Below are 23,040 nucleotides of genomic sequence, written 5' to 3'. Positions count from 1 at the left end.
AACAGGTGGTTGTTCTTGAATTCAACTTCAGGCTTTGGTTCTGGTTCAGTCTCTTCGGGAACAACTTCTTCCTGTTCAATTTCAGGTTCCTTTTCTTCTATAACTGCAACTGTTTCCTCTACCTCTTCAAGAAATGGTTGTTCTTCTAACTCAACTTCAGGCTTTGGTTCTGGTTCAGTCTGTTCAGGAACAACTTCTTCCCGTTCAATTTCAGGTTCCTTTTCTTCTACAGCTGCAGCTGTTTCTTCTACCTCTTCAACAGGTGGTTGTTCTTCTACTTCAACTTCAGGCTTTGGTTCAGGCTCAACCTCTTCAGAAACAACTTCTTCCTGTTCAATTTCAGGTTCCTTTACTTCTACAATTACAGCTGTTTCCTCTACCTCTTCAACAGGTGGTTGTTCTTCTAACTCAACTTCAGGCTTTGGTTCAGGCTCAACCTCTTCAGGAACGACTTCTTCCTGTTCAATTTCAGGCTCCTTTTCTTCTACTACGGCAGCTGTTTCTTCTACCTCTTCAACAGGTTGTTGTTCTTCTAATTCAACTTCAGGCTTTGGTTCTGGTTCAGTCTCTTCTGGAACAACTTCTTCCTGTTCAATTTCAGGTTCTTTTTCTTCTATTACTGCAGCTGTTTCTTCTACCTCTTCAACAGGTGGTTGTTCTTCTAATTCAACTTCAGGTTTTGGTTCGGGTTCAGTCTCTTCTAGAACAACTTCTTCCTGTTCAATTTCAGGTTCCTTTTCCTCTACTACTGCAGCTGTTTCCTCTACCTCTTCAACAGGTGGTTGTTCTTCTAATTCAACTTCAGGCTTTGGTTCTGGTTCAGTCTCTTTAGGAACAACTTCTTCCTGTTCAATTTCAGGTTCCTTTTCTTCTACAACTGCATCTGTTTCTTCTACCTCTTCAACAGGTGGTTGTTCTTCTAACTCAACTTCAGGCTTTGGTTCAGGTTCAAACTCTTCAGGAACAACTTCTTCCTGTTCAATTTCAGGTTCCGTTTCTTCAACAACTGCAGCTCTTTCTTCTGCCTCTTCAACAGCTGGTTGTTCTTCTAACTCAACTTCAGGCTTTGCTTCATGTTCAACCTCTTCAGGAACAACTTCTTCCTGTTCTTCTACAACTGCAGCTGTTTCTTCTACCTCTTCAACAGGTGGTTGTTCTTCTAACTCAACTTCAGGCTTTGGTTCAGGTTCAACCTCTTCAGGAACAACTTCTTCCTGTTCAATTTCAGGTTCCGTTTCTTCAACAACTGCAGCTCTTTCTTCTACCTCTTCAACAGCTGGTTGTTCTTCTAACTCAACTTCAGGCTTTGGTTCAGGTTCAACCTCTTCAGGAACAACTTCTTCCTGTTCAATTTCAGGTTTCTTTTCTTCAATTACTGCAGCTGTTTCCTCTACCTCTTCAACAGGTGGTTGTTCTTCTAACTCAACTTCAGGCTTTGGTTCAGGTTCAACCTCTTCTGGAACAACATCTTCCTGTTCAATTTCAGGCTGCTTTTCTTCGACAACTGCAGCTGTTTCTTCTACCTCTTCAACAGGTGGTTGTTCTGCTAACTCAACTTCAGGCTTTGGTTCAGGCTCAACCTCTTCAGGAACAACTTCTTCCTGTTCAATTTCAGGTTCCTTTTCTTCTACAACTGCAGCTGTATCTGCTACCTCTTCAACAGGTAGTTGTTCTTCTAATTCAACTTCAGGCTTTGGTTCTGGTTCAGTCTCTTCGGGAACAACTTCTTCCTGCTCAATTTCAGGTTCCTTTTCTTCTACAACTGCAGCTGTTTCTTCTTCCTCTTCAACAGCTGGTTGTTCTAACTCAACTTCAGGCTTTGGCTGCTTTTCTTCGACAACTGCAGCTGTTTCTTCTACCTCTTCAACAGGTGGTTGTTCTGCTAACTCAACTTCAGGCTTTGGTTCAGACTCAACCTCTTCAGGAACAACTTCTTCCTGTTCAATTTCAGGTTCCTTTTCTTCTACAAGTGCAGCTGTTTCTTCCACCTCTTCAACAGGTGGTTGTTCTTCTAATTCAACTTCAGGCTTTGGTTCAGGCTCAACCTCTTCAGGAACAACTTCTTCCTGTTCAATTTCAGGTTCTTTTTCTTCTACAACTACAGCTGCTTCTTCTACCTCTTCAACAGGTGGTTGTTCTTCTAATTCTACTTCAGGCTTTGGTTCAGGTTCAACCTCTTCAGGAACAACTTCTTCCTGTTCAATTTCAGGCTCCTTTTCTTCGACAACTGCAGCTGTTTCTTCTACCTCTTCAACAGTTGGTTGTTCTTCTAATTCAACTTCAGGTTTTGGTTCAGGCTCAACCTCTTCAGGAACAACTTCTTCCTGTTCAATTTCAGGTTCCTTTTCTTCTACAACTACAGCTGTTTCCTCTACCTCTTCAACAAGTGGTTGTTCTTCTAATTCAACTTCAGGTTTTGGTTCAGGCTCAACCTCTTCAGGAACAACTTCTTCCTGTTCAATTTCAGGTTCCTTTACAACTGCAGCTGTTTCGTCTACCTCTTCAACAGTTGGTTGTTCTTCTAATTCAACTTCAGGCCTTGGTTCAGGCTCAACCTCTTCAGGAACAACTTCTTCCTGTTCAATTTCAGGCTCCTTTTCTTCTACAACAGCAGCTGTTTCCTCTACCTCTTCAACAGGTGGTTGTTCTTCTAATTCAACTTCAGGCCTTGGTTCAGGCTCAACCTCTTCAGGAACAACTTCTTCCTGTTCAATTTCAGGTTCCTTTTCTTCTACAACTACAGCTGTTTCCTCTACCTCCTCAACAGGTGGTTGTTCTTCTAATTCAACTTCGGGCTTTGATTCAGGTTCAACCTCTTCAGGAACAACTTCTTCCTGTTCAATTTCAGGTTCCTTTTCTTCTACAACTACAGCTGTTTCTTGTACCTCTTCAACAGGTGGTTGTTCTTCTAATTCAACTTCAGGCTGTGGTTCAGGCTCAACCTCTTCTAGAACAACTTCTTCCCGTTCAATTTCAGGCTCCTTTTCTTCTACAACTGCAGCTGTTTCTTCTACCTCTTCAACAGGTGGTTGTTCTTCTAATTCAACTTCAGGCTTTGGTTCTGGTTCAGTCTCTTCTGGAACAACTTCTTCCTGTTCAATTTCAGGTTCCTTTTCTTCAACAAATGCAGCTGCTTCTTCTACCTCTTCAACAGGTGGTTGTTCTTCTAATTCAACTTCGGGCTTTGGTTGGGGCTCAACCTCTTCAGGAACAACTTCTTCCTGTTCAATTTCAGGTTCTTTTCTTCTACAACTGCAGCAGCTGTTTCTTCTACCTCTTCAACAGGTGGTTGTTCTTCTAACTCAACTTCAGGCTTTGGTTCAGGTTCAACCTCTTCAGGAACAACTTCTTCCTGTTCAATTTCAGGTTCCTTTTCTTCATCAACTGCAGCTGTTTCTTTTACCTCTTCAACAAGTGGTTGTTCTTCTAATTCAACTTCAGGCTTTGGTTGGCTCAACCTCTTCAGGAACAACTTCTTCCTGTTCAATTTCAGGTTCTTTTTTCTTCTACAACTGCAGCTGTTTCCTCTACCTCTTCAGGAACAACTTCTTCCTGTTCAATTTCAGGTTCCTTTACTTCTACAATTACAGCTGTTTCCTCTACCTCTTCAACAGGTGGTTGTTCTTCTAACTCAACTTCAGGCTTTGGTTCAGGTTCAACCTCTTCAGGAACAACTTCTTCCTGTTCAATTTCAGGCTCCTTTTCTTCTACAACTACAGCTATTTCTTCTACCTCGTCAACAGGTGGTTGTTCTTCTAATTCAACTTCAGGCTTTGGTTCTGGTTCAGTCTCTTCTGGAACAACTTCTTCCTGTTCAATTTCAGGTTCCTTTTCTACAACTGCAGCTGTTTCCTCTACCTCCTCAACAGGTGGCTGTTTGTCTAAGTCAACTTCAGGCTTTGGTTCAGGTTCAATCTCTTCAGGAACAACTTCTTCCTGTTCAATTTCAGGTTCCTTTTCTTCTACAACTGCCGCTGTTTCCTCTACCTCTTCAACAGGTGGTTGTTCTTCTAACTCTACTTCAGGTTCAGGTTCAACCTCTTCGAGAACTTCTTCCTGCTCAACTACCGATTCTTTTTCTTCTGCAATGGCAGCTAGTTCTTCTACCTCTTCAACACGAGCTGGTTCTTCAAGTTCTGGTTCAAATTCAACCTGTTCAGAGACAACTTCGTCCTGTTCAAAATCTGGTTCTTTCTCTTCTATAACTGCAGCTGTTTCTTCTACTTCTAATGCTTGCTCTTCTTCAAATTCAACCTCTGGTTTAGGTTCAGGCTCATACTGATCAGGAATAATAACTTCTTGTTCAATTTCAGGTTCATTTTCCTCTACAACAGCAGCTTCTTGTAGCTGTTCTACTTCAGGTTCAAGGAAAATTACTCTTTCTTGTTCCTCCACTAGTGTTTGTTCTCGTATTACTACAGATGGAGGTTCCTGTTCAGTTGTGATTTGTTGAGTAAATGTTTGGGACTCCTCTTCTGGAGTCGTCATAGATTGTAGGTGCTTTTCCTCCATACGAGAAAAGTCTACCTCCGTGGTGGTTTCAATCCTAGACTCGATGGTTTCTCGCTCTAGGATTTTTGGAGTTTCTTCTTCGGCAGGTGCATCCTCCGCCATTAAGGGTTCTTCTTGGACAACCTCTTGTGTTGTGTCTTGTATTTCAACCTCACTTAGTATTTGTGACTCAACTAACGTTTCAGTCGTTACATGAATTTCAGCTTCAGTTTCAACAATCGTAGCAGATTCATCAACAGATTCACCTCCTTCTTTTTCCATCTCTTCTTGTTCTTCCTTTTCAATTGGGAGTACCTCTTCCATAGGAACATCTTCTGGTGACAGTGGTTCTTCTTCAGGAGCAGATGGCCTTTCTACCTCAGTTCTTATTTCTTCTCTTCTAAATACACTTTCTTCAGTAGTGTACATAGTTTCAACCATGGTTTCTTCTTCAACAAGTTGCATTTTCTGTGGTGCATCATGTGGTTCTTGCTCCTGTGAGAAAGCAAGTCCATTGCAAGAACATTTGCACCAGGAGGAAATATTCCTTACATCATGTATTTATATTAAATAAAAAAAGCATGCAAACTTCCATGCCATTAAATAATAAACTTAATGGGCAACTTATTATGATCCAGCTTCATAAATATCAAATACTCACCGGAACGATCCACACAAAATTGTTTGCAAATCTAATCCTGACGTCTTTAAACAGCAAATGTTCAGCACATTTAACAGTTTAACAATACTACTATTTACTACAAGTTTAAGTTATTTTACAATCGGCTATCTCAAGATGTTTAACATATATCTAAAAAGCCCACACAGGTGTGCATGGGTGAAGAACAGTATCCTGTGTGTTTCTTTAATGTAAGATGAAATCTAAAGAGGGACCTAAATGCATTCAAATTTACCCGAAACATTACATTTGTTTGAACGAATAGCGGAGCAGTATCTACAAATCACAACATAACACATCACATAGTAAGACCTTACCTGATCAGCTTGGTAATCACTGACAAGTTTCTGTTTCGATAATTCCTCATCATACGCCGGCTGTGTTAATTAATCAACATGTATAACCAGAACCACTTCAACAACATACCAAATATGACTAGAACACGATATAGCGTTCTCTAATTCTACTATACTACTACCCAAGCTTGGTTGCGCGCGCCAACATAAGGCATAAAGCACATGGGATGGCGAGCACAGCATGTTTCATTTTTGTTGGATGGGATGAACTAAACATGCAAATACAAATCTATGCAAACAAACATACACACAATTGACCACATACTGTGATACAAAAAAATGGAAATCATAAATCACAGCAACATAATACAGAGAGAGGAAAGTTAGACAACACTAGGAAGCTTAGTCTACAAGTTATGTACATATATGTGATGTGCGTATATATGTTTCATACAGTATGTGTGTTTGTGCGTATGCGTGTAAACTAGAATCTATATGATGTCATTTTCATGTTCATGTGTCTATAGATGGCAAGTATTCAACCAGGTTCACTCAATGTCTTTTAATTACAATTAACAACATTGAAACTAATTGGTTTAGTTAAAACAATACAAAATCTATATTATGCAAACATTTGTCAAATTCTTAATCTTCTACTTTGACGACAACTACAATATTAATACTTTTTACGTAAAGCTTAAAGTACATTGTAAAACGTTTGGGAGGCAATTAAGTAGATCTTTTTAAATATGGTTATAAAACACTATCTACAGAATTAATAAAATGTTACTGCTGTGCATCATGTGTGGTATTAAATTTGTAAATAGTGATTGGCAGTGTAACTAGTGATGGGCAGTGCAGGAAATAAAAATGAAATATTTTAGTGCCCAAACTGTGCAAAGTGATTTGATCAATCCTAAATTTGCAGGGTCAAACTAATGCAGAGTTTCAATATGATTCATTACATACATGAGGAGATCTGATGGTGGTTTGGGTTAGTACACACTACTTTATGATAGGTTGAATGGATCAAACGTCAGAATGTTTCAAATATGCACAATGTGAGGAAATGTACAGAACAAGGGAAACATATTACTGTGTATTACATGCTTAGGTCAGTTCACACAGGAGCTGGTTTGAAATTTCAATGGAACAAGTCAAGATTTGGTTTTGATGCTGAAACCATGGTATTTTCTGTAACTTATTTGTTACATAAAACGTGTATTAATGGCTTTAGAAGTATGAAGTAGTAAAATGACCTTTGTGTATGTTAAGCTTCAAACCCTACAATGTGTCAGACATTGGCCCTGCTTATGGGTCTAATTTCAATGTATCATGCAATTATTAACGTGTCCTATACTGGTATATTTTGGCAAACAAACACCCTGGCATTGCATATGTATCGGGTTAAGTTAGTGTATGGGCAATCAATTCAAGTAGTGCGGCTACATTCCATTTTTATTGCGTGGCATTTAGTACACACAGCCTAGGACAAGAGGCATAAGCGCCGATTATTTGTTCTTATTCTCTAGCTGCCGTTAGCTCTGACCCTGTTCATATTTGGTATCATAATGAAACTTTTTATGAATATATAGAAAGGACATTCTTAAACAAAACTGCATGGATATAATACAGTTGTAAACAGAGGAATAAGGTTTGGATTTTGAAACAAATTATAATCATAAAATTATTGGAAAGAACTGGCAGCTGAAGATATGTGGATAATGGCTTAATTGACAGTAAGAATAAAATAATATTGGACAGACGGAACTCAAAACTTAAAAAGAAAAAACTGTGGACTTGGACAGCATACCAACAAGGCAATAGCAGAAAGCTTGGGTAGTACCGTGTCATATAACATGAAAGAAACATGATTTGTCTAGTTTGATGACGTGCTTAGTAATATAGTTGGCATGCTAATTCAATCCACTACTATCATAACGTAGTATAAATTTGGTTATTTCATTAACATTTCTTCATCTAGAGTACAATAATGCAATGACAGGTTTTAAGTGATTTTTTTTAAGTGCAAATGATTTTTTACTACTTTAAAGTTACTAGTCTTTAAATAGCAGTGAGAACTTTAGCACAAAATATAAGTTGTGGAAGCTTTGAGCAATCAATAAAACAAAACTAATAAAAGTTTAATGACTAATGTATGAGGTGTGCATGATCTACTGATATTAAATAATCTATATAATAAAACAATTTTAAGATCACCAGAATACAGTAATATCTATAAGTAACATTATGATTAACTTTGAAAGTAAAAATAGGTTTAATATGATTATTGATTCACTCAAAGCTTCTGTAAATCTGCAGACATACTAAATTATTTTATCACTTGTTAATATCTTCTTATGAATACACTGACTACAAATATACCTAAATTGTTATCTTAAAAATGTGTATCAACATAAATATAAAGGAGGTCACATTGCTATAAAACCCCCCTGGCTCACTTGATAAGAATAGTTATGCAAGCAATCATTGCCCATTCTGCTTTTGTGAATAATATCGGAACAGAGCACAACATGCACAGAATTGGGGCTATTCCATCCAAAGTTCATACTTCCCCTGTGGTAGATTTTGGATATATCTTCTACAGGGGAAGTATGAATTTCAAATGGAATTAGCACATGAAAACTCTATTTGAAACCCACCCTCCCTCTGTGGAAGATTCAGATGAAATCTATCTCAGTCGGTGCATTCAATTCAAATGGAATTGCCAAATGTGTTCATTCCATTTGAAATTCATATTCCCCCTGTGGAAGATATTTCCAAAATCTTCCACAGGGGGTTTGTGAATTTTAAATGGAATAGCCCACTGAAACCATTTTGATAACCTTGTCCACACACATGTAGCAAAATGCTGACTAAGTATGTATGTGCCCTCATCTTGCTCACTAATTTTGAATAATTTCTTTTGCTGTGATATGCATGTGACCTTCTCCTAATTACACTCTATTATCTTTTTTTCCACCTGATACTAGAGATTTGAGCCAATCTTACCTCAGGAATATCTTGGAAATCACGGGCAGCTTCTTCTTCTGCATCCTACAAAATTCAAATTTGTATTGACAGAATGTTTAAATATCCAAGTATGGAGTCTTTAAAAGTTGTTACTCAAGCATGACAAATATAGGAAATATACTATACCTTTTAATATGATTGAAATGTGCAGAGCATATCAAATTTGGTGCTTTGGATCATATTAATTTAAATTTAGAGCATTCTTAAGAGCAAACTTGTTTGGTATAGTATGTTTACACTAAACAACAATAGCAATGACAGAAAATAGAAACACCATAGTGATGTTTCCACAAATGAGTGAAATTCATACATTACCACAAATGATAACAACTGCGATACCAGCAAAACGGTATCGCAAGATTTGCTACAAAAAGTTCAAATGCAACTGTTACATTTCATCAGAAAGTGTTAACAAAAGTGTGAATTAGTACAAGTGCCACTATATGAAACTGGTCAAGCATTCATTACATTAGCATTTGAAATTTGAAAAGTTCTAACAATACCTCTTGTAAACATCTAAAATTTCATAATTCTCTGGATAACAATATGTCTACATAAACTGTGAGGTACATATACTATAGTCCACCTGAAGTAGTAGTTAATACAAAGTGGAATAGTTTTAAGTAACAAATTGTTGGCTTATACAATGTATTGAAAAATATAAATTATAAATAACACTATTTTTGCTTCATTCAACCGAAATAGGCCAGAACCAGTGTTACCATGGAAGCAACTGACCAAAGAAATAGATACTTAATGGACTAACTTGGTTAGATCTGACAAATTGGTGATTGTGATACGCAAATACTGATGGTTTTCTTAATGCAATCTGAGACCTAGCAATGATACAAATAATTGGTGTAAGGAATAGGGTCTACAATGTGATGATCCATTACACAAAATGGCTCTTTATTTAGTAGTATTCTTAAGGTATCCCATGCCTAATATTTACCTCCCTTTTGATTCTGTGACACATGTCAAAGGTCATGAGTTATGCTGATATAACTTTCCTATATACTTCACAATGTTTTGTTTAAGGGAGTTGACTCTCATCTCCACAGACAAGCTTGGATGCAGCACACAGATCTCATATTTTACACTGAATATAGTAATGAGTATATTATTGGCAGATTAAGAGACCAACTGCACTTCATTTCACATGGAGTTTGGTAATGCAAGGTGGTGGCATCGCTAGCGTACCAACAAACTGCCTTTGTACACATGTGTATAAACTCTATGGGATTAAGTCAATGCACATGATTTCATACTGCAACCAATGGAAATGACACATTTACATCATTACCAAACTTGAGGTGAAACAAGTACAGAACAGAACATTGCAAAATACATGGAAAAGGGTCTGAATGAGTATCCCTATCAGCACTCAAGCCATAAATGTATTAACTGACACTCGGCATTCCTTACTGAGCATTCCAATATTATGAAATAAGGCATGGAAATTTGATTTAATATCAATAGTTACAATGTGTGATGGTTTTGAACATCAGTGCAATTAACTGTTGGGAGTGCGAGCAGAATCAATGTGCTTGTGGTTTACGGCCAGTAGGCCACTAATTAAAAAAATAGGTTTCACTATCCAAAGTGCCAAGCCACTGGGGAAAGTATTAAAAGTGCTAAATAATTGATTCACCAACAACAACACTTATGAGAAAGACAATCACTTGGAAAATGTGTCTTTGGTTTTCTTTTATCAATCAAGGGATGGCTTGTCATGTAAGAACATTCAAGTGAAAATGAAATAAGAATGATGTACACATCAGCAAACAATAAAACTCACTTCTGACATTATCCGCCACAACCACTTTGTAAGACGGAATGCCTGATTGGTTTCAAATACTTTGAGTAATGTTTAAGGATCTGTTAATTTTGGAAGTTACAATTTGGAAGTAGCAGATTCAGATCATCAATTTTGTGATTTATAAAATAAAATTAATGGTTGCGTTGGGAATTATTTGTTTTGATCACAGTTGCATAAAAGTAATTTCCATAAAATCACCAATAGCCCAAAATGTCTTGCTGGGTTGGTAAGCTGCCACTTTGTACCTAAATTTTAAATGTCACTAACCAGGCATTACCATTTACCTGGTACTATGTCTGGTATGTCTAGTTCCAAATTTACCCAATAATTTTTGTTCTTCTCATTTACACTGAAATTCAATTAAAAAGTATAGAACAAAGGCAGCATTGTCCTAATATAACTTGCATACCATAGAGATAAGTGATAATGAAAATAGGAAAATGAAATGTTACATAATGAAATGAAAAACACAAATGAAATGTGGGAGAAGAAATAATAGTCAATCAATTCACTGCAAGGAGTGCCATGTGATACTATCAATACTATAGATGAATTGCTTACATCTTTTGCCACAATATATTCTGAACCTGTTAAAAGTTGAAAATTAACCTGTAATGCCACATATCTTTGAGCAGATCTGCACTGTTATTTATACACTTATAAAGGGATAAAAGGCCTCTTTTTCAGTTGAAGTGTTATATCCATTTATGCTTTGACTTCAACATGTTTCATATACTTTGTCCTAATTTGTGTCAAGAACATCCATGATTATATTGATTGTAATAACTAACTATACCTATTTCCATGCCGTTTTACCATTTTTGTGTCAGATCTGTATAATAATTGCCACACTGTTTTAGAATTCAGCAACCTTGTATTACATTTTACCACCATAGTAGTCTTATATAACCAACTAGAGCGATCATTAGCCAATGGCTCTAAAGCAATCTATAAGTTTTTTCTTTCCTTAAGATTTTTTTCTTTTACCCTCGGAAATTGACAAGATATTTTAAAAGGCACACATAGCATGTGTGTGGCTACTGTTTCCTTTGTATTATAGTCTTAATAGCATAATGGTTTACACAGAATTCGAAATACTGATATCCAAAATATTGCCTGAAAATACAATTTTAACATTGGCATAATGGCAGCCAAATAAACCTTTCTTTTGATTGTGGCTTTTTATTGAAGATGTAAGAAAAACATCTTGAATCAATCACAGCAAACAAATAAGAAAACAACTGGACCATCAGGTGCTTACATGAATAATCTGAGGGGCTAGTTTCTGTAAAAACCAGAAATAAAACAGGAAAAAAGAAAGAAACAAATGACACAAAATACAAAAACACATTATACATGTTATTGACGTCTATTACTTTTTGCTAATACTTTAGTTTTGTATTTGAAATATTATTTCAAGTTAATTGCTGGTTGTGAAAACTCAAAGAGTAAAATATTAAAAACCAGTACTGATTCATACATAATACCAATTTGTTACTTGTTAACACTGATTCTACAGTGGACTTTTGACATGCAACTGATTAAGCTTGAGATATTAATGAACACTTCATTAGTTCTGCACACACTTCCAACAGAAAACTACTGCTAGTACTTTAATAACTACTATTTGAAAATATCCTACAGTGATTTCACTTGGCTTAATATACACAGCACACTCAATGGATATATCCATAAGGGATGGGTGGTGGGATGTTACTGATGCACTAGCATTTTGGGATATCAAGTTATACATAACAAGCAAAACTTAGTAAAAATTAGTCAAATATCTGGTTCACATAGTGGTAGCATAAACCAGATTTTCTCCTTCAGGGATGGAAGGGGCAGCCCCTAGCCTGCAGTGTTTTGCAGTATTCCCAAAGTGAAAGTACGGTTAATATTACTGTCCTGAAATACATGTTAAATTTATTCACCCTACTTATTTCTATAAGGTTGGCTCTTTTTAATTCTTCACAATTAAACCTTACTTCTGAGTTACCTAACCTTCAGTTTCATATTTTTTCTTTAGTATCACTCAATCTTTGTTTGAGTGATAGATAATATCATATTATTAGATAATAGCATATTACCATTTTCTTGTAAAGCAGGAAGTCTTCATAATATAGAAATGCAGAATATTGTCAAATTAATGTTTGAGCAAATCAAAACAGCAATGGGTTAGTTATATTTTGAAAAATAAATTTGCAGACTACATTTGATAACATTTGTCCATGATTGCACTGATTAATGAAATACAAGAAAGGGGAAATCAGAGGGACAGAAGTATGAGCTTTAAATAGTGAACTGAGCCATGGGAAGGAAAGAACTTGCAAGATAGTTCAACAAATGGTGAGAAAATTGAATCAAAAATGATAATAATTCGAATGCTGTGGGATGAAAAAAGAATCGACTTCCAGCATTTTGAAATTGGCATGAAATTTGAGTGAAATTATAGTTAAGAATTATTTTGATAAAGTTCAAATGATATTGTACAAGAGATGGTGCTTACTGGTTTACACAGGTAGAATAAGGAAACAAATATGGCATTTTTGAAGATCTAATAAAAACTGAAACCAAGTGACAGCAAATTTCTACATGAAAACATTACACAGTCAAACTCCTTCAAGCAGTATCCCATAGGTAAGATAATCGGTGTAATGTGGGAACCTCAGTGGCTATGTGGTAGCTCAACTTCCATACGCCTTGTAGCAGGTGGATTTTACTAACAAAAGCATTTATTATTACATTGCACATTATGGTATATCACAGGTACTTCGAGGTACACCAAAGGTCCTACAACTCCACTTTAGGATACACATAATGGAAGGGTCTGACTGTGTACAAGAGATGCTAGGAGAAAGTAACAGCACAGCCCGAGAGCTAGGAGAGAAACAGTGTCAGGAAAGAGGTAAAAGTTATACTACATTAGCACACCAAAAGAAAAAAAGAAGGAAACAAAATCTTGAAATGCACAATGCTAGGACAAAGTGAGTACACATCTATGCCATGCCATGCCCTACCTCAGCTAACGTCTCAGCCGCAGAGGGGAACTTGCCCACCATCCTTGCCTCATGAGCAGACTCGGTAACAGTCACTTCCGCTCCAGGGAGTAATCAACAGGCGATCGCCCTTGCTCAGTGGGGGTCGCGGTGACATACCGATTTCTGATTTCATCGTGATCGTCTGTCTTGTGGACGTCGTCTCGGTCGTGACTTCAACTTCTTGATGAAACAGTGTGTCTGCAGGTGGGATTTCAGCTTCAACTTCCTGTGCACCCGTAGACACTATTCTTGTATCAGTGACATCTGGTCCTTCTATCCTAGCTTGATCATCAATGGACTCTGGCTCCATGATAAGATCAGGGTTCATTCCTTGCACCGTAGATTCTGTTGTTGCACTTATATCTGGTTCACTAACTTGACCTGGACTAACCAATGGTTGACCTCCACCTATCGATTCTGGTTCATCAGCAAAATTAGGATTAAAACCTTCAACAATTTCCTCTTTCTGAGCTTCTATTGCTGGTTCTTCAATTCCAGCACCAACTCCGAGTGGCTCTGGTTCTGACATGTCCGGATTCATACCCTGCACTGTTGACTCTGTGCTAATACCGATTTCTGGTTCAAAGACAGGTCGAGGGCTCTCCACAGGTTCACCAACAGGTTCTGGTCCATCAACGGCATAACTTGGATTGATGCCCTCGACTTCTTCTCCTTTCTCAGCTTCAATCTGAGATTCGACTCCATGAGCTAAGAACTCATTGCCTTCTGAATCGGAGATTCTATCAGCTTCCGGAGCTTCGCTCTACCTCGATGCGCATAGTCGCTTGCTGAGATAGTGCTTCTGGTTCCTCTTCCTTCTCTTCAATCTTAATTTTACTGATCTGCATGATGTCTGGTTCCTGACCAGCGCCCCCACTGGCAACTATTTCTGTTTTCTTGCCGACAAATATCTCGGTGTCAGCTGAGGAGGACGAAGAATCAACAGAGCCCTCTTGTTCTAGGATGCGCGTTGTGACTACACGAGTCTGCTCGACAGAGACATGGGTTGGGAAAGAACGTTCTTCGGGTTCAGCCTAGAAGCCACATAATTAAAATGAAAAGTGTGGGTTATTAGAATCACAGCAATTGGGTAAATAAATAAATACACATTAGAGTCATAGTAGTAGTAAACTCAATTAATAGAGGTGGATTCAGAGACTGTTAGTTACGATGGAGTCAAGAGATAAAAAGCATTCCTTGTGTCTATTCTAACCAGCAATTAAGAGTTAGAAAAGTTGTAAAATGTTGATGGGCAGTCAACATGAAAACACTGTTAAAGATATAGTAGTGTACAGAAAATAAATGGGTAAAGTTTAGAATATTCCAACTAAAGTAAATTGTTTTGGTTTTTGAGATCTAAAGTTTCTAAAGACTGGGAAGAAGTAAAGTTGAATAGATGGTTCGTTCAGAGGGTTCAGAGGTCACAAACCTATTACTGTGTCTTCCCATACCATTTATTTCTGATTCATGGCTTGAGATTTGCCATTTTAATAATCTATGTTGATGTTAGAGGAATTGTCAAAACTTCTAAAAAGAATAAATAAAACTAGGATTAGCTTACATTTGATCAATTGGTATAACTACATTGTTGGTACACTATTGACTGTCTCATCAAATATGTGACATGCCCATTATTGCTGAGATACTCATTTCATAATGTCTAAAGCTGGGGTGTTTGTCATATTTGCCTGATTATGAAATGATTGTAAGCGGTCAGGTGGTTAATGCATTGCTATTGTGTTATAATCAAAACCACTTTCTTCCCCACTGACCCAATGTTATGCCAACTGTTTTGAGCAGTCACATGCTGCCCATGTCACACTCCACATTGTAATACAATTACAATTGACCTTTTTGGTAAATCCCATTATTCTGTGTGGTTAGACCTAAGATGTCGTCATTTGATATCACATCGTTGTGCACATCGTTTAGCAAACATATTACTGCGCATTTGAAAGCTGTGATGCATGCAATAACGATGTGCGCATCAGCATGACCACATCTCAGGTCTAACAGCAAAGAATTGTGGGATTTGCCGAAAAAGTCAATTGACAAGAGCGACAACTCCCTTGTAACCCCAGCTGAATACAACTGTTGAGAAAATCATTAAAGGCCAAAGGCTTCAATATCATGAAGAGATATCAAACTCACCTTGGCATATTCAGCTGCTGCATCTTCCACTTCTGGTTTTTCCTAGTGAAAAAAAAGGAAAAGTTAGCCTCCAAATGTAAGACTCTTATTTGAAATTAAGAAAATTGATGTCTTTCCCTATTTTGGCAGGTCTGTTGGAAAGTTTGTGCACATATAAAAGTGTGCATACATGTTATATGATAGCAATATTAGATGCCAGCTAACTGGCTGTTTTTAACCTGATTTTACTCCATATATTGTCATTAACAAACGCATATTATGGTATGTAATTTTTTTCACACATGCTCAAAATTTCTTTCAATTACAGAAATCAAAGTTTTTACCTCTTCTGCTGGTTCTTCTTCATCCTGTTGGCATGGAAACAGATAAAAATTTTGTACAAAAATCATAACTATCTAATTCTAAAACCATTTTAACATCAAAAATTCTTAACAAAACAAGGGCTGACACATTTAAATCTGATGATCACAAATATGAAAAATTTAAATTTCTTTATTGTAGAATTAAGTTACAAAAGACAGTTGTAAAAAGTGAAAATTTATTCTTAAATTTTTGAATTTGAATCACAAGACAGCTGTACAAAGTGAAATTAATTATATTCTTAAATATATGAATTTGAATCACAACAGGTAATATTTGCTGCATACAGTAAAGATTGTTAAATATATATAATTCCAAGCAATATTTTTGCTTAATTTGATGTATTTTGGATTAACAGAAGCTCATTTGTGTAGCTGCATAATCTAATTAAGTGATATGTATGAGTTACTCTTTGCACTGGTTTATAAAATAAATTGGTATTTATGAAATGAAAAGCAGCATAAAATGATTTAAATATCAGAATCCGGTTCTTTTCAACAGTGACTATGCTGTACCCAATGCACTGATGTCTGAATTAGCTATTTCTACAGCTTTATAAAATGAATAGTTAGTACGAGTGGAAAACCATGCATTTTGTTTTCAAACAGTATAAAATGTAAATTAACATTGAAATCTTTATGGATAATACGCACTCCATGTTACCGCAAGAAATAAAACCAGAACTTTTCATTCAAAACATTCTGTCAAATAATTTATACTTTTGATATGGCTAACTTTGTTATATCAATTGAGAAATGAACTTCAATCAAACAAATTTTAAATTCTATCAAATTTAGCATGAAATGGTTGAACAAAATTATGCAATTTACTCACCATGCACGACACAGGTTCTCATGCAGACATTGACACTATATGGTACTTTATACATCACAATGGCACATTTTAATCACACAGTCAACACTAGGTGGCATATTTTTGCTTGCTTGTTTGCGACTACAATGTGTCTCAGTGTATGCGTGCGTATACTACCGATAGCGCATGAGCTAGAGGTAAAAAACAACTATTAATAGTGATATTACAAATGACCAGGTTGATTTCAAACAACAGGTCGAATGAAAGCATATATGATACACGCTTTACAAAACACCAAATACCTTCTGGATTTCCATCGCATTGATTATATCGATTACATCTTGTAGGTCGGTGGCGCTTTTAGAGGAATCCTTATATAAGGGGAGAAAACAAACACAACACACAAACATCATACATAGGGCTACTGACTAGGTACGACGTGCCACATTGAAAGCAGCAGCATAACTATAAAGCAAGCTTTTAGTTGAGTGCTCTAGAAATTATTGTATAAAATAAATTAAAAGTGGTTAAAACAAAGTGTAGGAATGTCGGTTAAGGAATGGTCAACACTATACTTGTGGTTGACACCCTACATGGCAGGAGATCAGATCAAATCACAATTATAAATTTGACTTCGCTCTATATAATTTCCTTGTTCTGATTTTCAAGAATATTGACCATGCACAAAAAAACATACACAGCGGGAGAAATATACATTCACTTTTTTCATTTTGGTGGTCCAATATTGTGTATACTGCTTCATGTACTTTCTTGCTGAGAAGTACAGCACTTGCTTAGCTTTTTAGCATGTACACAGTGTAAACACAGATGTGAGGTCCTGATTGGCTATCACTCCACACTCATAACAACAGACCAGTAAACTGATTTGCTGATTATATGTCAAAGCTTTGTTCATAGAACACAAGCCTATTTCCCTCATTAGGCTACAGGTCTCTGGAAGCAATTGTATTCGGGTATAATAGATGCATTGCTTGTTGCACCAACATGTTTTAGGACAAACAGCCTTGTAAGCCGACCCCTGAGAGGCCAAGAAGATATCAGATAAGTGATTAACAATTGGCACTTTACGCATGGTAATTGCTTTATGTGTATCAGGTGCCTGCAACACATAATTATATGATTTCTACAGTTAATTTCTCTCACTGTGAATGTCATGCAAACAGGGCTGGAAAAGGAAAACATATAAGAAGGCAGCAACTGAAACAAAATATGGTAAATGATACAATTTAACTCAAATATACCTGAAAAGATTCAAAATTATCCAGATATAAATCCGCCAAGACCAATCATGGTTGAATAAGGAGAAAACAGAATAAAAGTGAGGGATAAATAAAATAAGGTTTTTGGATCCAAGGTCTGTGTGATGATGGGGTACTTTAGGTGTGAAAACGTGTGTGTGCGCACAACATAAGCTACCTACCACCTACATGCTAAATTAAAATGTATATCAAAAAAGCTAGCTCCAAATGGTACAACAATTTTTAATTTGGAGGTAATCAGGATTGAAAGACTGTAACACATTAATTATATTGGCTGCAATATATCAGAAATCACTAATGACTCAACCCCTTAAACTTTTACACAGTTCTGACAAGAACTAAAAGATTATCTATTTCAATGCTAGGCATATTTGGATTCATTTTAATAGATTCCCCATATCGTTATGAGTTTGTCAGAATGCCGGATATCAATTTGTCTCATTATTCAATGCATGTTACACACAAATTCTCTTGAATTAATGATATAAATAATAGAGACATTTTCCATGACTTTGGGGTTGGCTGAGAGAGGGGTGATTCTGGGATAATTCAGACCCCATCCCCACCCCTGTGTTATACTATCAATCCTGTTTGCCTCTGTTTAGCTGTCCATACAACATTGATGCCTATATAGTGAGTACCTGAGGTACTGATGCAGCTTCTACCGCCTCTTCTTTCAGCTTCTGTGGATGGACGACAGGGATATAGGGGAGGAGTGGCACAAATCAGCCAGGTTCTTTTTTGGTATTTACTTTAAACTTAAATTTACATTGATTTCTCTTATTGTACATTTTGGCCAGAGGAGTCAAGTTCACAGAAAGCTGAAAATTTTTGAAATTTTTAAAACACTTTTGTTTATTAAAGGAATATTTGAGGAGATGATACCCATGTGCCTTCAATTTCTTATAAGTATGCATATTACAGAAGTCCTTCAACTTGTTCCTACTTTTCTTGATGCAGAAAAACCTATTGGCCACTGAAGTTACCAACATATCTCAAATCTTCAGTAACTTTTTTGGAAACTAGAATTTCGTTTTAAGTAGCTGTCAGCTGTTTGTGCTGGTTGCTAACCTCCACCCCCCCCACAAATATTAATCTCCAACCTCTTGGCCAAAATTGCATATTTCTCCCCCATCCATCTTGATACACAAGTACATACACTTACATCTAAATACATTGATCAAAATGATAAGCTTCAACATGATAAAGTTCTGTTCTTAATTCACTATGCCACAGATACACATGCAAGCATGCAATTATAAGAGTGCATTTCAATTATTTTCAGATGTCATAATTTTGTGCAAATACATGCTTTTCAAATATATTTTAATATGGTCATTGTTTTTTTACGATCAGCTCTTCAAAAGGAAAATAATGACTTTTTTGGTGCCGTATGTACATTTTATCACAAGATGAAGAAGAAATTGATGACAGAAAGTTGTGGAAATTTTACTTGCACAAGATGATGTGATGGGTGCAATTGGGCAATGTGGAATATGCTTGGGAATCACTCCATTGGTTCAAAGTTGTTGGCTGGGCCAAAATTAGGTTGAATCTGCTTGATAACTTCTAACAAAGCAACAGGGTCTCCATTAGATCTGAAGTGCAATGTGGTGCAACATCTATGTATTGTTCAAGGTTTATGGTATGTTTCCTTTAAACGTACAGGGTAAACTGTCTTCCTATAAGGGTACACGGTACATATCTTCTCCTTACACTAAGGCAAAGACCCCTTCTGTTTCTAATTTGGCTGGTATCAATTTTATATTAATTAGGTACTTTATTTGATTCTGTTCTTTGACAATTGTTTGTAGCAGAAAGTTGTGACTGGAAACCTTATGCTTTCAAAATTGTTAGGAGTATGAAAAAGGTATGAGGGTCCACCCCATTATGATAATACATAACTCCCTAACATCAAAGGATAGCCGTTAAAAAAGCTGCAGTGTAAAAAGGGTGATTTCATATGACACATACACACAACAAACATCCACTTGAGGACCCATCACTTAATTGGTCACAACATGCAATGCAGACAGATACAATAATGAATTCAGGACTACCACAACCAGGACAGAATACAATGAAACAAGGTTGATCACATGATATATCACATGATGAAAGGATGGAAGGGTAGATGTGTGGTAAGTCTATGCCTCTACCTTGATTACTTCTTTTGTGACTTCTTCTTTAGCTTGTTCCTTGCAAACATGAGACAAATACAGACATATATGTAAGCTACTGCTAATCACATACAAATGAGGAATTATGAACAATGAAATACAAATTTATAAGTTTCTTTTCTATTCCTTGGCAAATATGGTCATATTTGGGGACAGTTTGGATGTTATTTAAATTAGATCTACTGAGCATTAATTGTTGCTTATTATTCTTAAATACTATTAAATGATCAAATCATTCCTGTAATGAATGTTGTAAATTAAAATTGAAAAAAAAAATGGATTATCAGTTTCTAAAAAAACAATTCTGAATATCACTTTACTGTAGCCTTTGTAGAATACATAGTAGCAGATAAAATAAATACCTCTAGTGCACTCTCTATTAGATCAGGTGTAACTCCCCTCTGTAAAAAATGGAATAATCCATACCATTTATGGTTAAATTTTCTCATAAATAACAAATATTCAGCACTTTTTCAATACCAACAAAACTGATGACAGCATGGATTTTAGCCAGTCAAAATGTATCAGCAAAAACAGCCATGAGCACAGATACGATGAGTCATACTTAACCAGTAAAAGACCAATTAACATAAAATGACACATAAAGTGACAAAATAACACAAAATTAGCAGATATTCCATAGAAATCCATTAAGAAACCTGAACAAAACAGAAAAGTTGGGAACTGAAAGTAATCTGAGTGATAAGCATGCTTTGAGCTTATTGAACACAATAATTAATATTATAGCAACAAACTTCTGCTGGCCATATACAGGCTTCAACCTGAGTTCTGACATTTCTTCTAAAAATATCAAGAGCTATCTTAAGAACCTCAGAACAACACTGGGGCTTGTTTGTACTCATTTTAATGCATTTTTCATGCTAATTCCAATTATGATAATGAAAAATTTGGAACCAATGTAGAGAGGGTTAAAGTAATCATGTTCTACACTTCTAGGCCAAACATGTGACAAAAAAAAAAAAATCACTGACTGAAGGTCTGGGATATGTTGACAAACATGCATTGTTCTCACAGGATACCCCCTCTAGTAATACCCTCAATCAGACTTCAACAATTTCTTTAGACGTGTCGCTCAAAATTGAAACTGTGGTGCAAAGTAACTTTAATAGGGAATACTAAATCAACAGAATACATTTTTGCAGAAAGATCATAACAACAGGGATGTAAGTAGGCCTGAAGAAAAAATCCTGAAAATCTGGAAAAAATCCTGAAAAAGGTCTATTCTCAACAAATTCTTTTCTGTTTCGAAAATTCATTAAAAGTATATAGAAGGACTTAATTTGAGGTCTATTCTCAACAAATTCTTTCCCGTTTTGAAAATTCATTAAAAGTATCTAGAAGCATGGTGTTTAAATGTTAATTGAAAAAGTATTTCCTTGAAGCATTATGTAGCCATGAGAAGCAGTTTTCACATGTGAATAAATGATAATCAAAAGCTTTTTCATCATCAAGTGCAAAACAAAAAATCACATTAAACAAAATTCCAGTAAAAACTGTACTGTATAATGATAGTCACAAAATAATGAAAATAAACCAGCTGAGCCACTTAAAAGACAGAATATGATGTATCAATAAATGAAGCAACTGCAATTCAAGCAAAAGAAGCCTGTGAGTTTTATACCATTGCATATAATTACATCAATTGAGCCAATAAAGCAAATCAAGAAAACACTGGCAAATTTGACCAATTAAAACATCAGTACCTCCTGAACCTCCACATGAGTTGTTTGAATAGTAGCACCTCCCTCAAATTTACGAGTAAGTTCCGCAAATGTGTGAGATTCCTCAATCACATTAGATTCCTCGACCACATGAGATTTCTCGATTTTGTGAGATTCCTCAACCACATCGGATTCTTCAACCACATGAGATTCCTCGACCAGGTGTGATTCCTCAACCAGGTGTGATTCCTCAACCTTATGTGATTCCTCAACCATGTGGGATTCCTCTGCCAAGTGAGATTCTTCAATCAAGTGAGATTCTTCAACCAAGTGAGATTCTTCAACCAAGTGAGATTCCTCGACCACATCAGATTCCTTGGCCACATGTGATTCCTCAACCAAGTGAGCTTCCTTGACCATATGTGATTCCTCAACCAAATGAGATTCTTGGACCACATGAGATTCTTCGACCAAGTGAGATTCTTCTACCCTGTGAGATTCCTCCTTATGATACTGCTGGTGAGGGATTCAAGGAAGATAACAACATGTACATTAAGTCTATATGTATGCATGGCCTCATCCATTCAAGATCCATCCATCCTCCCAAGGTTTGCCCATTGATGGTAACCTGTTCACCTCACCATAGGTCAGAGAAGATATCTGTCCTTACCATTGTGTAACACACCTGCACAGTTTGCACAATGGTATAATTTGAACATGGGTCCCCATTCTAAAGCCCTCCTTTGGTAATATACAAATAATAGTTTGAGCTGCGTCATTAACATGTTCAGATCCTACATTTGAAAGAACACCTCCTTGTTTTTTTTAATAGGGACACATCCTCTTAGTAGCACATACTACCAAAACCGCATACATAGATTACTTTGCTCTGCGGTATAAAGCAGGAAGTATCATTGAGCATATAATATAAAGGATCCTCTTAGGCAATGCATTATGGGATAATATACATATCTTCTCTGACTGTGGTGTCTCCTTTAGAGTTGTCCCCGTGCTTTATATTTACATACACTGAATCAAAGTACTACCTTATATGCACAAGAAGTTGAAGACATTACACAATAGTACACATGCGTGGCAGAAGCATTGAAATCTTTTCATATCACAGAGTCAGTCTCCTAATAGCTAGATAAAGCAAAGTCAAGCAGCAGTGGATTGTGGATTATTTAAGGAGAAGCTGTAGAGGCACTAGAATGATTT

General features: G+C 36.4%; 1 protein-coding gene across 1 annotated transcript in view; it reads right to left on the bottom strand.

The window, feature by feature from the left end:
• The window catches only part of LOC140159458 (uncharacterized), a 334,393-nt gene that overhangs the window by 31,735 nt on the left and 279,618 nt on the right, over positions 1-23,040 (bottom strand). Inside the window, 14 exon segments of the mRNA XM_072182940.1 lie at positions 1-3,276; positions 3,500-4,986; positions 5,488-5,547; positions 8,479-8,523; positions 11,580-11,603; positions 13,336-13,385; positions 13,387-14,116; positions 14,118-14,390; positions 15,508-15,549; positions 15,831-15,854; positions 18,602-18,643; positions 20,120-20,158; positions 20,503-20,541; positions 21,865-22,338. Coding sequence (XP_072039041.1) covers positions 1-3,276; positions 3,500-4,986; positions 5,488-5,547; positions 8,479-8,523; positions 11,580-11,603; positions 13,336-13,385; positions 13,387-14,116; positions 14,118-14,390; positions 15,508-15,549; positions 15,831-15,854; positions 18,602-18,643; positions 20,120-20,158; positions 20,503-20,541; positions 21,865-22,338 — 6,605 coding nt within the window.

The sequence above is a fragment of the Amphiura filiformis genome, chromosome 8 (genome assembly GCF_039555335.1).
Source record: "Amphiura filiformis chromosome 8, Afil_fr2py, whole genome shotgun sequence".
Lineage (NCBI taxonomy): Eukaryota > Metazoa > Echinodermata > Ophiuroidea > Amphilepidida > Amphiuridae > Amphiura > Amphiura filiformis.
Note: the sequence above shows the minus strand (reverse complement) of the source record. Positions and strands in the feature narration are given on the sequence as shown.